Below are 16020 nucleotides of genomic sequence, written 5' to 3'. Positions count from 1 at the left end.
CCTCATGAATGGGATTAGTGGCCTTATAAAAGAGGCCAGAGAACATTCCCTTGCCCCTCTGCCATGTGAGTACGCAGCTAGAAGACAGCCATTCATGAATCAGGAAATGTGCCCTCACCAGACACAATCTGCCAGCACCTTGATCCTGGAATCCAGAACTGTGAGAAATTAATGTCTGTTGTGTAAGCCACCTGTCTATGGTACCCTGTTAGAGCAGCCCAAACAGACTAAGACAGATGGTTTAAAAAAAAAAAAAGCCTGCTCAGGGAACAATTTCCTGATGAAGGTTACTACAATAAAATGTCATGTAGGAGGGAGGACTAACTAGTGGAGCCACAGTTTAACAAATTTAGTTCATGAGAGTTTGCATTTCGCTTCTAAAAAATGATTTTAAAAAAAATACTGGGACCAACTATTTTCATCTTTTCAATTATTATCTGTATCAAGGGTGGGCAAACTACGGCCTGCAGACAAATCAAGGCCATGACCTGTGCTGGTAAATAAAATTTGCAGGGAGACAGCCACCCCCATTCACTCGCATACTGTTCACAGCTACCTTCCCACTCAAAGAGCCAAGGGAAGTAGTCAGGAAACAAAGAATGGCCCTGCAAGCCTGAACATTTACTATGTGGCCCTTTAACGTTCTCTTGACTCCTTACCTACAGTATATGTGATGAATAAGCCTAACGTTAGCAATACAAGATTCGAGTTGTTTTTTAAAATACTGATTTTAGAAGAAATGCTATATTTATGTAATCATTAAAGGTCAACCAGATCAGCATAATGGTAACTACCTCGTAACCAAAAAGCAATCCAGTCAGCGCCCACTACAGCTACAAGGGGACTAAGTCACTGTGCAGGTCAGGAATGTTATTTTTCTAACTGCCTCCTGAAAAAACTCTGTTAAGTGATTAGATTTCAAATTACTACGACTTTTCAGTTTACTTGAAGAAAACCAGATGTATAACGTACACATTAATATTCCTACAAAATGCCTAAATCAAACAAGTACTAAAGTGTTAAAGATTACCATCCCCCCAAAAAAACCTAACTGGCTTCCACTGCCGAGTGTTGAATCACATAAAAGGCATACAATTTTAAAATGAACTAATACACTGCCATTGAAGCTAACTACAATACACAATACAGATAAACACTGTTTTTGGTCTAATCCAATGGAGACAACATAAAATTATGGACATAGAAATAAGTGATTGCTTGTCAAATCTGTAAAAACCACATTTTACACTAATTGTTTTGTGATTATTTTTACTTCTTAATTAATGAACAAATCAGAGGACTAAATAATTCTCTCTTTGAAAAAGCTTGTAGGTTTAAGCCTGAATCCTATCATTTTAACCTTCTTTTCTCTCATTCCCATCTAAATATATTTAAGTGCAGTAGTAAGGCATTTAATGCAGATTTTGCCTGCTGAAAGGGCTTGCTTTAGTCCTACAAAAATGCATAAATTAAAATATTTAAAAAATAATCTGTAATTGCCATTTTAGAATAAGTGACGTAAGGTAAATATCAGGAAAATAAACCTAATAAAATAAAGTTAGAATAAGTTCTTTTATTGGGAAAAATTATCTACCACTCCCAAGATACTTGGAAAAAAGTGAAGCACACAGAAATAATACCACCCTTTTAAAAACGTATGCTAATCACCCAAAATAAAGCCGTGAGAAAAAATGATTCATGAATTCACTGTTATAATTCACATATAATGGTAATGCCACTGCACTTACAAAGGCCATTTTAGACTCTGTCTCTCAAAGTTGTGTAATGTGGTTAAGCCCCTGAACTACGCTGAGTCTCATTTTCATATGAGAGGGTCAGAAGAGATGATCTCAAAAGATCTATCTAGTTCTGTATTTTTATGATTCCAAGACAATGAAAATTTTGTAGCTGAAGCATAATTTTATAAATCCTCTGCCATTTTAATCTTTAAAATTCTTATAATCTATATAGTTAGCACTTGAAAAAATGTCACTTAAAGTCAATACCTATTTGTAACCATAAGGCTTGTCTTCCTGCTTCCGGGAACAGCACAGTGGTATCGGTAAGTTTCTCCTTCTAACTTTTTGATATGACTCTGAAAAGAAAACAAGATTCAAGATTTGGGTTGTACATGCATCCATATAGTACTTCCAAAATTCTATATTAGCTAATTAGAATAACAGTGCCAGTTAGGATAAAAATTATTAGAAACAAAAGCGTAGTTCTACACACTGGCACATGAAGCTGGAAAAATATTCATAGTATATTTATAAATTAACTTCCACTGTGCCTTAAAAGACAAATAAGTATTAAATGCTTACTAAGTGATCGTCTAATAAAATACATCCTGTTGTGTGATAACACAGCAATTCAAAATTATCTGCCAGAAATAATCACACATTTTCATTAATATGAATGTACATTAATATAAAATTGGACATTAACATTACAGGGGTCCTTAGCCTGGGGTCCATGAACGGACTTTGAGAGGTCTATGAACTACCATAAAACAAAGTTTTATACTTTGAAAATGTGCTTCTGAACTTTTTTCAAAAGACAGTTCACACTTTTCACCAGATTTTTTTAAGGGGTCTGTGATCCTTCTCAAAGGTTAAGAGTCACCAATTTACAGAGAGGTCGATATACACATAATAAAATTCCAAGATAACTGATATTTAATATTTTTGAATATTTGGTCTCATACATTAAACACGCAGGAGAACTACAAGTATATACTGAATCACATTGCTGGTAGAAAAGAAAATGTAATGACAATCTTAACGCAAACACAAAGGATTTCTAAGATTTCAAATAGACGATACAATTTATTCCTAAAGACAATTACAAGCATAAAATAATTCAAGTATAAATAGCAGCACATTAAAATACATTTATTTTTTCCAACTATCTCAAAACTATTGTGACTTCAGTCAATACACAATAAAAATCAGTAAGTTATTTTTTCTAATTAATGCTAATGAAATATTATTAACATTATTTATAATATACAATTTAAAATCAGATGAGATTAAATACAAAAATATAGAACATAAGCATACCTAATAAATATGATATTAACATTTTATAAACAAGAATACAACACTAACATTATCAAAAGGATAATATAGTCAAATAATAATCACAAGCAGAGAAAGTACACTTGTTATTATTTCAGTACTAAAATATACATTTTTTTTATGTTAAAGATCCTTGATTCCCAGTCATTCCTTCACAATTAGGAAAAGCCATGAACAAGGAAGATACATCCCCAAAGGATGGGGTCTCATCTTCAGAATGAACCTCAGAGAGGAGTGGAGTTTAACAGTCACTTGCTCCACATTTTGACATGTAAATAGCTAAATCTTTTAACATTTATACCTTAATCCCTTTAAAGAGAATACGGGAAATGAATATAATAATTTAGCACGTTTATTTTCAGCTTTGAAATTTAAATAGGTTAAAATATTTAGTTTTGAGAAGCAATATACAAGAAACTACCCACTTTCCATCTTATACAGATTTTCATTAGTTATCAGGATTTGTGCTTTAAGTAATTTGAGACTTTTAAAGTATAATTTATCACCATAATACATTATAGAAACCATGTTTTCAGTACTTCTAAAATTCACTACATTCTGAGATCCAGATTAAGATATTTGGTCACTGTGGTAGATTAGTTGATGAAATATTCACTCTCTTTCCAAAAATGCAACTTGAAGAATTTACAATATTTAGCAAAAGCACTCAATTTTTTCAAGTAAATGCTAAAGAAATAATACAAGGTTTGAAAATCAATACATATAACGACGTTTATCACAGCATTATTACTGTTAGTAAAATAACAGAAACAACTTTAATGTCAAGAACTGAGAATGGTCAAATATACAACGTAAGGTTCCCTCAACAGATAGTAAGGCAAAAATTAAGAATGAAGCATTTCTTCTAAAAAAAAAAAAAAGAACGAAGCATTTCTAAGGACATGGAAAAATATAATTAAAATGAAAAAGCAGGAACACCATTTTAAATATCATGTAATCATAACTATGTGAACCAAGATGAATATTAAATAAAAACTGGTTATATACATATATATAAATATCATATATATGTGTGCATAAACGGTAATTATCCTAGGAGAACAGAGGATAAGCAGAATATATCCTATGAAAACATGGTATATGATTTAGTAACTTTCAAAGTAAAGTATTAAATTAAAGAATATAAAGTTATACTCAAGAGAAAAAGAAAATAAGATAAATCAAAAGATTCCCAAATAAATTATTTAGAATGTATCTACATTACAATAAGCACTAGGAGGACACAATCTTACCCTCTAATGCTCCTTAATATTTACACACTTTTGTTACACTTTGTCCCTTAAGGGCAGAAGCCTCATTTCTTTTGTGTATCCAGCACAGTCTAGATAATCAAATACTTTGTACCCAACTAACTGATTACAGCAAGATGTACAAGGGATGAAACAGCCTAAATGTCTTAATTACTCAGGCCTACCCTCGCTACCCATGGGGAAGAATTGCCAAGTCCTCTTGTTAATGTACAATCATTCTATTTCTTTCAGTTCTGAAATCTTAACAAAAACTAATAAATCAGACAAGATGATTATATTTAGCTAAAATAATAAAGTGTCTTGAAGTTTTGTGCTTACTGACATGCAGTTGTAAAAAAGAGAAATCACAAGGAAAAGATTAATAACATAAAGAGCTAAACAAACAAAAAGTAAACAATAAGTAAAGAAACAACCTTTAACAAGTTTTAAGAGTTTCCAAAAGTCAAGTCTCACTAAAATTGCAATGTACCCAGGAAAATCAGAAATCCTTACTTTTACCTAAGAAGGAAGAATAATTATTAGTGACGATTTAAAGACGGCATCTGGAATGAGCTACTGTGCTTGATTCTCACAGAAACTGTACATGCTGTGACATTTTTGCCAACCCTCAATTATCTAGGCACAAGAAAAGTTTGTCAGCTATAGTTTCAGGCTGGTCTTTGGATGTCATTCTTTCTTTTTTAAAGTGCTTGTTTTAAATATGAAGCATTCAATTTATTCTTTTGGAAACTATAGTTTAAACAATCTATAGTCCAACTAAACAGTTGGATATTAACAGCTTCATTCTGTAAGTTTACACTTTGGTTTCAATTTTGGGAGGAAGCATGAAAGTTGCTAGACAAGACACGGCTGAGTCAAAACATTTCTATCTTTAGTAAAAAAAGAGAAATCAAAATATAACTTATTTTGAAAATTAACTATGGGGCTACTAATTTCAAAATAATAATTTACAATTTTTTTGCTTTCATTAAGATAATGAATCCACTCTATGGGGCTTAAAAGCAAAAAGGATTGGTTTTTAAAAATAAAGACATCTATAAATTCAAATGGCACATAAGTAACCTGCTTAATTACATATTCAACTTCTACTTACATTAATTGAAACTAATAATTATGAAATAAGTATAATCAACAAGGAGAGTTAAGTTTTATAAAGTAGAAATGCTAAAGGCTAAGAATATATTTAGAAATTACTAATAATTAGAAAATAATTAGAAAATGGGAGGGAGGGTATAGCTCAAGAGGTAGAGTGCATACTTAGCGTGCATGAGGTCCTGGGTTCAACCCCCAGTAACTCCATTAAGAAATAAAAATAAATAAATGAAACGAATTACCTCCCCTCAAAAAATAATTTTTAAAAAAGAGAAATGATTGTCATTTATCTAGAAGGAGTAGCAAGTTGAAAAAGAAAACAAGATTAAGACCATGTTCTCAAAATTCATGTGCCAACCCTTATTTGAGGTTTAGGGACAGACCCAGAGCAATATTAGAACATTTGTCCCACCGTCCTGTAACTTGAGTAAACTGAGGGTGATTTTGTGAAACACAGTTATATAATCCTATCATCTGTACTCACATACATAAAGAACACACAATAGACTGGACTTCAGCATTGTTCTTTTTTTCCAACTTTACTGGAAATGCACGTGAATACCATAAGAAAAGATGAAATTTTCAAAATGATAGTAAGTGTCCACTTGTGAGGACATAAAGTGTCCCACCAATCAAATGGGAAAGAGCTCATTTCCTGCATCCTTTCTTTTTTTTTATTTATCTCTTATTCCTGCACAGTATCACCAGGAATACTACCATTTTTTATCTGTAGTGAAGCCACTACCAAAAAAAAGTTCAGACAGGCGTGAGAGATGTAAAGAAAACTTCGCTAAAATGGACTCTCATTCTAAATAAACCTGGACAGTCAATTAGTACCACAGTTTGTTCTGACTTTTAAGGATGAAATCAAGTAGCAGTATAGGAAACATTTACTCTTGTATTTCCAGTTCTTGCTGTGCAGGCAGAAAAAGAAAGAAAATCAGGTTAGAAGCATGCGGAAAGATAAAAACGTAATCACATACTATAAAAACCGAAGGCTAAGAACAATGAGGAGTCATTTTATTTTAAAGTCCAAGTAGGAAAGTATTAATAAGTTTATTTTAGAGGAAAGCTAGTCATGGGAGAGTAGCAATTTATACATGTGTGTATTATTTAAATACAGTAAAATTAAAACTAAAATAAAAGCCAAACATATTCTTAAGGCAATTTTTAATGTTTAAAAAGACTGTATTTGTACATAATCTTTTTTTCTCTCCTCCAGCTTCTGTTTACCTAAATAAATCTAGGTTTACAATGTAATCCAGATAAATTAATTTGGCTGGGAGAAAAAGAAGCAGTGAAATTCCAGCGATTGGCTACAAAGCAGGGGACCGAAGTTAACAATGTGAACTAAATGAGCTACCATGCAAATGGTAGTAAAGACTATGACTTCTTCTAACATTACCCTTTCTGCACTAAAAGCTTTGATCCTGTTTCGAAAAAAAAAAAAAACGACCAGCTTTTCCCATTTAACACATTATGCTAATATAATAAAACAAACAACTACAAAATTCTACTCTACAAACCACGTTCCCTAATCTTTAAAAAGTTCATGAATCAGGAACCTTAGGAACTACGCATGAAATCCTGATCCTAGAAATCTTTAAAAGTAAATTTCACTCATGACCGTGAAGAGTAGAATTTATACCTCAAATAAATCATAGCCCTCAGATTCCTGCCTGTTGTAAGGACGAATGATGCCGTCTTCGTGGATCAGGCGGGGAGAACGGAGCCTGGACACTTCCTCGGTTGATTCTGCCACCCTGTGTAAGGCAGCAGAATAAGCACACGTAAGAAAACACATGAGAAGCTTTCAAAATAATACAAATATATACATTGATTAAACCCTGAACTACATAACATAGTATATCAGTATTTGGTAGAGTAATTTCAAGTAACTTGCCAAAAATAACGTGACAAGTGTTCAAATCAAGTCTGTATGACTCCAAATTTTCCCACCTTTTCATAAAGAATAGAAAATGTCAAAGTAATAAAGGCAGGGAGTAGGTGATCCACGCTTTGGATCCGGGGTGTCTAGCACAGTGCCCAGCACATAGCAAAAACCAATAAACATCTGTTGAATCAAAGAGAAACCAAGCTATAAAAAAAAAAAAAGAAGGTCGCTTATCACTCCTTTCTGGAGGCGCTTTACCTTGAGAACTTGTCAAAAGTTTCAATTAGACTTTAAGGTCATTAAAAGCAGGCAAAGTATTTAACCTAGTTATGTATTTGAAGCAACAGTTAGCACACAGACACATATCTTGTGTACTTAATTACCTCTGAATTCCTTGGAAGGTGCTGCTGGCCATATCAATGATTCCACCAGTTGGACGAGCCACCGCACCCACAAGCCCTTTTCCAATTCCTTTGAAGAATCCAGCAGCTCCTTCCTTTTTGGCACCTTCATGAAACCAAAGACAGTGGAAATATAAAGATTTTAAAATAAGCAAATTTGAACTCAACAAAAGCCTCAGCCAATCTCTGAACTGATTTACCCAGGAAGCTTCTAGAATTTGGCTTTCTAAAGAAGTTAAATTTAATCCCAACGTGATAACACAGTGGTTCTCAAAGTGTGTTAAAAATGCAAGTTATTCTTTCAGGCATCCTGGAGCCTGTGGAGGCCTGCTGGATATAGGATTTTTAAAACAACAAAATGTCTAGGAGGCTGTGGTCCAAGGCCATATTTGCTGGCTAAAAGTGGGGTCTCTGGAACCAGAGGGAGCACACAGCTCTTCCTAAAACTGAAGGTATTTATGCCTGAGATGAAACTGAATTCCATCTACGGAAGAGATGTGCTTCTGTGCACAAAGCAAAGAACAACTTAATAACTCCTGGTGGAAAACCAAATAAAACCAGAGTCATCTGGGGAAAGGTAACTCATGCTCATGGAGACAGTGGCGTGGTTTGTGCCATAGTCTGAAGCAACCTTCCTGCCAAAGCCACTGGACACAGAATCCGTGTGATGCTGTACCTCTGAAGGACTTAAGAGTATTGAAAAATAAATAAATAAAAGTGTGGATTTGTTTAAAAACAAAAAGCAAGTTATTAGGCCCCACTCCCAGCCAGCAATCTGTGTCTTAATAAGCCCCCAAGGTAACCCCAAGGCACACTCAAGCTTTACAGCTACTGATCCAGAAGTTCAGTCAGTATCTGTGACTGGAAGGTCTAAGAACTGACCAGAGAATATTTTCTTTTTTTTTGCCAACCATTAGCAGATTCTTCAAGTAGTATGCTTTTTTTAAAATATAAGAACTTTATTGAAATATAATTCACATACCATATAATCCACCCACTAAAGTATACAAATCAAATGTTTTTCAGTACATTCAGAGTTGTGCAACCACTACCACAATTAATTTTAAAAATCTGAATCATCTCAAATAGAAGCCCCATGCCTAATAGTGCTCATTCCCCCCTTCCCCCTCTCAACCCTCCTCTCAACCCTATGCAATTTACCTCTTTCTTCCCACCTTGCAGACCTAGGCAACCACTAATCTACTTTCTATCTGTATGAATTTGCCTATTCTGGTCATTTCCTACAAATGGGATTGTATAATATGTGGTCTTCTGTGACTGGCTTTTTTCACTTAGAATCGTGTTTTCAAGGATCGTCCATCTTGCACTCATAGCAATACTCGACTTCTTCTTATAACTGGATACTATCCCGTCGAGTGGCCATACCACATTTTGTTTATCCATGCACTAGGTGATGGACATTTGGGTTGCTATTACATTCTGGCTATTATGAATAATGTTTCTATAAACACTTATGTACACATTTTTCAGCCAATATATGTTGTCAATTCCCCAGGAGATACATATACGTAGGCATGGAACTCCTGGGCCATATAGGCTCTATGTTTATGTCCAGCTGTCCCAGTGCCATTGTTGAAAAGGCTATTCTTTCTTTATGGAATTATTTTAGCACCCTTGTCAAAGATCAATTGACTATAAATGTAAAAAATGTGTTTCTGAAATCTCAGTTCCATTCCATTGATATACATGTCTGTCTGTACTGCAGTCCCACCTGTCTTAGCTACTTGATAATAAGTTTTTAAGTTGGAAGTGTAAGCCCTTCAACTTTGCTCTTTTTTCCTAAGATTGTTTTGGCTATTTGGGGTACCCCGAATTCCCATAAAAATTTTAGAATCAGCTTGCCAATTTCAGCAAAAAAAGCTAACTGGTATTTTGATAGGGATTGCACTAAATAATGTGTTTTTAATAAGATTTTTTAAATGAGACAATTGCTACTGAGGGTCCCAAGGAATCTGGTGTAACTACGGCCCTGCTGAAGATAGCATTCAGAGTCTGAAATAGAGTCTGCTACTTAACCTCTCCACCTTCGGAGTCTTAAGTAACAATTTAAGACTATGAACATAAAATTAGTCAGAACTTCTCTCAAATACCTAGTAGCAATTACACCTGTTATGTATACCAGGTATCAACTCTTCAGACTTTACACAGGAAGGAAATGTTCTCAACCTACCTTCCACAGGTTTTGTTATTATTCCAGTCACTCCACCAACAACTCCCTGGGAGAGAAATCAATCATAAAGTCAAGCCCCAGTGGAAGCTGTTTAATTTTAAACCAACCACTAGAGGTCTCTACAGACATGCCAGAAGTATCTTTTTTTTAAAACAACTTTTTTCTTTTATAAGGGCTTGCTTAACTTGATAGAGAACAACATGCACACGTAAGTGAGCACTATGATTTTAAAAACATTTTATCGTAGCAAATTTTAAAGAAAGCACCCTGTAGAAGCAAACTTTTATAGTGGAAAGAACAGTAAAGCAGGTGAAAAATTTTCTACATCTGATTCTGACACCAAGCAGCAGAGGATCCAATCTCTTTAAGCCTCAGTTCCCATATCAGTGAAATGAGTTAGAAAATTACAGATCTAATTATAAATTCTAATGAGATTACTTTGCAATTTAGTGAAAGCAGAAAACTGAACACGAAGGGGTCTCTGAAGGATAGCAAATAACCTGATAGATAAAGCACTTCAGAGGAGACAACAGACAACATGCCAAGTCACTCACACCAACACAGCAGGGACAGTCTCCTGAAGTAATGACCAAAATTTTAAAAATAACATGTTTGCACCTTCTTTAAATAACAGTCAAGTAACGGTTATAACTAAAACCACCTGCATATATAAAAACATAGAAAAAGAACTGCAGGATATATACTACACTGAAAAGATTAAATACCGCTCAGAAGAGGTGAGGGTTAACCAGAGAGTACTTTACAGCCTTACCTACGTTTCCATCACTTATTAAAAAAAAACTTGTAAGTTCTTATGATTATTTATAAGGAGAATAATCATACATTACTGTATAATTAAATAGTATTCATATAATACCTATATAATTTTTAAAGTCCTGAACAGGAATGAAGGGCAGTTTCTGGCTTATAACATGATTGTACACCTCCCTTCTATAGAAGGGACCTGAAGACCCCCTTCCCCTTCTAGTTACCACCATTTACCACACTTCTCTGCTTTACTTCCTCCCCTTCCACAGTGATGCTAACCTGCCATCGTTACAGAGTTCTCATTCCAGCCCGAGGGTCAAACTAAGTCTGGGATTTGGGGGATAGATCTGATGGTGACAAAGGGGGAGGAGAACAAAAAAGGAAACAAAGTCCACAATGTACCACCATGGCTACTCTGACAGGCCTTGACTCACAGGCAGTATTTCAAGTTTCAAACAGCCAGTACATATTTCAAAGTGTATATGGAAGTTGGCGTTTCTTGAAGATTCAGCGGGACACTTACACGCAGGAAGCCCTTTCCCCCTCTGGCCAGGCTGTCGCCAAAATCTTTAGGTTGTCGACCCATCTCTTCTCTTCTTTTTTGCTGATATTCTTTATCCATTGTAATTGCTGCCAAACCTTTTCCAACAGAACCGGTGATTCGAGATACAACTCCTGCTGCACCACCTATCAAAAGGCCCAGAGAAGTCAGTCACATTGCTTCTTTAAAGAGCATTACCACAATACACACATGCAGTTGCTTGAACTAACAGGTTAGTTACAATTCTGTCTCATATACAAAAACGCACAAATTTATTTTTCCCATTTTCTGCTTTGCAAGAAGAGGAATAAAACTATTTAAAGCACAATGATTCAACACTACAAAGACATTAAAAAAAAAACCCAGCAGGTCAGTGTCAAATTATTTTACACTTAAGAACAAGGGAACACATCTTTTAAAGGGATTGTTAGAAAAATGATCCCTTGTTTGTTGAACATAATCATTGGTTTTTCATAAACAATGCATTTTATAGTAACTGTAATGAAAAAAATATATACACAGACAAATACATGTACGTACCTACTGTATGTCCAAAGAGACTTCTTACTCCAATTACTAATCCCTCAGCAAATTTTTCAGGGCCTTGAACAGCACCCTGGCCAAAATAAATAAGTAAATAAAATTAAAGTTTGCTACTTAAAATTTAAAGAAATTTGAAGACTTTCAATCTAGTATTTCAGAGTTTCCATGAAGATACAGAATCTGTAAGAATCCATAAACTTTGTGGTGGCACAGTTTTCACTCTCTAGATCCCACTGATGGGGCACCTACTGTGTATGAAGATACTTACAACCCAGTTGTAAGCAAACCCTCAAGATGACAGAGTCGGAGAGGAGGAAACCATGGCTGCAAGCACAGTCTGAAGGTGGCCTCCTGTGCCGAGTTCCATGAGACTGCTGAAGCAAGCCACACTGACAACAGGCCCGAGAGCCCGCACAGGTTTGGCTCTCCTGTCCTCCCACTTACTCTCTTCGCTTTGTCCTTTTAAAACCCTCACGACGCTGGGCCCCTGGATCCTTTAAGCGGCGGTGAACAGGCTAGAGGAAAGCTTGACTATGAAACAAAGTCAGCTTTTAATGCCCCATTAAAGTGCCTGTCCACAGTGATGAAACAGCCTGGAAATGGCCTCAGCCTCCCTAGCACTCTTCCTTATCACTGCATGGAATCCTACAAAACACGGGCCTGCGTTAGCACCCAAACACTAGGGCGTGCTCAGTTAACTCTAAAACAATCTTCTAATGTCATCTCAAGTAATTTTAAATAAAAATAAAAATTAATATATTCAGTATTTGAACATTACTGAGTTCCCAGATACGACTAAAACACAAATATTTTGTCATGAAAAAACAGAACGTCCATGTTTCTATACTATACTTAAAATAAATAAAAGATCAATACCTGGAAGGGTTCATAGAATAAAGCTTCAAATCCTTCAGACAGACCTCTAATCAATCCAAATGGGTTTCCAAGCACATCTAAGCCCAATACAAGGACATACATCTGTTTCAAGAACTACAAGGGAAAAAAAAACGAAGTCCTTTGCAACTGTTGCAAGAAACAACATCATGATGCAATAAGAAAAAAATGTAATGCTGACTAAATTAGGTTGTTAAAGGAAACCTATGCAGAATAACCACCATTATGATCATCAAGTGATCTTCTGCTATACGCCAGGCATTATGCTAGTACTTTACATGGGCCTTTCAAACTGGACAGAACTAGATTTGAGACAAAGTCTGCCATGTAGCAGTCATGTAACCTCAGACAAGTCACTGAGTCCACAGGCCTCGATCTTCTTATCTGTAAAATGGGAGGTCTATTATATTTTCCTTGCATGGCTGAGTATGCATATTAAATGAATTCATATTTCAAAGATCATTACTTATTATTGTTACTTATTATCACTATTGCCATGAAGCTAGGTGTCTAATAATTAATAACCAAAACAAAAACCAAATGAAAATACATCCTTATCTGAACATGTAAAACACGGGTTGTCTATATACACACCATAAGAGAAAGGACCTTCCAGCAGAGGAAGGAAAGGGGACTGTCACCCTGGAGTTCCACAGTATAGCAATGGTACCCTGGTGCCCCAAAACAACCACTCCTCTGTGCATAGAACTCGAACCATGAAGTAACAGGAACAGGGGAGAACCTGGCTTCCTCTCAATTCTACTAGACTATGCTTACAAACTGTAGTCACCGAAGGAATAAAATGTAATGACTCCTAAATCACTGTTTTTTTCCCAAAGAGGTGGAAGTATACTTGCAAAGGGAAGAAACACTAAAGGAAACTTTTAAAAAGGTTTATAAAGGGGGGAAAGAACTAAAGAAATAGGGATTAATCATTCAAGAAAAACTACTAAGTAATAAGATTGAGAACTGCAGTAAATTAGGTAAATAGCACACACTTTGCAATCACATTCAAATGTTTTGCTTTGATATTTCATGAAGGATATTCCTCATGAGTTAACTATGATAGGAAATTACCTGTTCACTGTAATGTCTAACAACGCTCCATATCAGCTGATCTCTGTTGTAAAACTGACAGCGAATTTCATAATAAGCAAGTCTGGAGGAGAAAGAGTCAAAGGAACTAAGATCAGTTTTTGAAAAAAAAAAGAGAGACAAAATTTCAATGATAATCATTGCTAATTCACAATTAGGTTTGTACATCTGTCACATATAATTTACACTTGAGATCTTAAATATTAGGATAACAAAACTATTGTAAAAATAGTGCATTCTCATGCAAGTCTTTCATAAATACATAAAGAGTAAAAAGGTTTACAAAAGTTGACCATAATCCCACCACAAAGTAGATTTTTAAGTTTTTTTCTTCTTCTTATTCTCCACTTTGAATTCTTTCTTTTCTGTGCAATTGAAAACTATTAAAACACTTTGTATGCATTTTTATACTCAACATCGTGGATAAGTATTCCTCTACGTCTTCAAAATTCTATGTTGCCATTTTTAACAGATGCATAGCATTCCATCATGTGGAAGTGTCATGACAAACAATTCTTCCACGGTCAGTCATTTCTAAATTTTGACATAATAATCGAATGTTGCCATGTGTATCCTGAATATAATTTTGGTTGTATTTCAAGATTGATTTTTGGTCTTAGTTCCCCCCAAAATTAATGGATGAAAGACAAGAAAAACATTTAAGGCTCTTGACATAGATCCCCTTTTTACTAACACAAATAGAAAAAAAAAAGCCTGTTTCTTAGCTCCACTTCCTCTAGTACTAGAGTTCTCATATTTTGAAATCTGTGATAATTTGTTTCAATTTACATATATCCTTTGATAAATAATAAAGCTAAACATATCTCATATCTATTTTTGTGAGTAATCTCATACTGTCCCCTGGCAATTATGACACTGGAATTTTTAGGTTAAAAATTAAGACTATCAATCTTTTGTTATACTTGTCATTATATAGTTCTGGTTCTTTGTTTTTAAATTGTTTCCACTGATTTTGTTGTGTCTAATCTTTATGTAGTCAAATCAATTTTGTGTTTTCCATTGGATTTTTCCCATTGCTTTCAAACTTAGAAAGACTTCCTTTATTCAGAGATTTGATAGCAATTAACTTCTCTTTTCCTTGGTCTTTGTCTTTCTATTTGAATTTTATGTTTAAGGCTTCAATTCCTCTGAAGTTTGATGTGTCACAGGTGAGGCGAAAATAATATAAATGAATTTTTTTTCTCCAAGGTAACTACTTATCTCTACACCAGTGCTGAATATTCAATTCAATAAACAGTCACTGAATTTATATGTGTCTGACACATAAATATTCTTATATTAGATGGAGCAAGGAGTTTGCCATATGATTATTTGAAATCTCACCCTATTGCTATATATTTCTAAATATAATTCTGTTTAAAACATGGTCAACTTATAATATACAACTGAAAAATTCAATAATACTCTACATTCATGTAATTACCTAGGTATGGACAACTGAAGAAAATATTAGAGTCTTCACCTTATCTTTATGAGTAAAATAAGTGTACCTAAAGAGCAAATTAGAAAGGGACCCATCTTTTCAAGTATCAGTGGTAAGAATTACCATTTTTCTAAGCTAACATTCTGGCCCAAATGGAGAGAGCGAGTACCCAGAAACACCGCCCTGGCATGGAACCCTCCCACGCCCTGCGGCGTGGCTCTTACTTGAATATGAGGTCGTCCACGTCAGTCAGAGTAGCACCGATACTTTTCAACAGCAGATTGACAGAATAAATTGGAATGATTTCCTGTTTTTCTTTGTCTGACTCTCCACCACCAGAGCCCAAAGACAGACTCAAGTGCAACTGAAAGAAAAATGATGCTCAGTAAATGAAAGCTAAAAACAAAACAAAAAATTCACATACACAGAAACCAGATAGTCCAGATACAAACGCTATATTTTTGAATTTGAGTCCTAAAGAAAGCTATCATTTTTTACACTATACGTTACACAGAATAGCTCACTTAGACCTGATTCTCCTATTTACTTTTTGATGAAATACAAATTAGTCAGTTCCAAAGCTCAAACTATAATTTTATTCAACGTGTATAAAGTATTTATATGGAGGAGCCCAAAACACTTTGTAAAAATAGCATAATCACTTCAAGAAAAAAACATATCAACTGGCTCCCCATAGTCTACTGCTCCAAATAATGGATAATCATTTATCTTCACCCAATAAGAGAAATAACTTATGGTAACAACTAACAATAACAATTATAATTATACATTAATAACAAGTAACAATA

General features: G+C 34.7%; 1 protein-coding gene and 1 pseudogene across 1 annotated transcript in view; one reads left to right on the top strand and one right to left on the bottom strand.

The window, feature by feature from the left end:
- LOC116278521 (intermembrane lipid transfer protein VPS13C-like) overlaps positions 1–16020 on the bottom strand; it is a 61430-nt gene that overhangs the window by 7448 nt on the left and 37962 nt on the right. Inside the window, 9 exon segments of the mRNA XM_072957646.1 lie at positions 2007–2095; positions 7089–7203; positions 7718–7841; positions 9927–9972; positions 11218–11381; positions 11776–11851; positions 12655–12768; positions 13750–13831; positions 15436–15575. Of these exon segments, the coding sequence (XP_072813747.1) occupies positions 2007–2095; positions 7089–7203; positions 7718–7841; positions 9927–9972; positions 11218–11381; positions 11776–11851; positions 12655–12768; positions 13750–13831; positions 15436–15575 (950 nt within the window).
- Positions 8094–8417, top strand: LOC140694331 (large ribosomal subunit protein eL33 pseudogene; annotated as a pseudogene).

This window comes from Vicugna pacos, unplaced genomic scaffold, assembly GCF_048564905.1.
Source record: "Vicugna pacos unplaced genomic scaffold, VicPac4 scaffold_21, whole genome shotgun sequence".
NCBI lineage: Eukaryota > Metazoa > Chordata > Mammalia > Artiodactyla > Camelidae > Vicugna > Vicugna pacos.
Note: the sequence above shows the minus strand (reverse complement) of the source record. Positions and strands in the feature narration are given on the sequence as shown.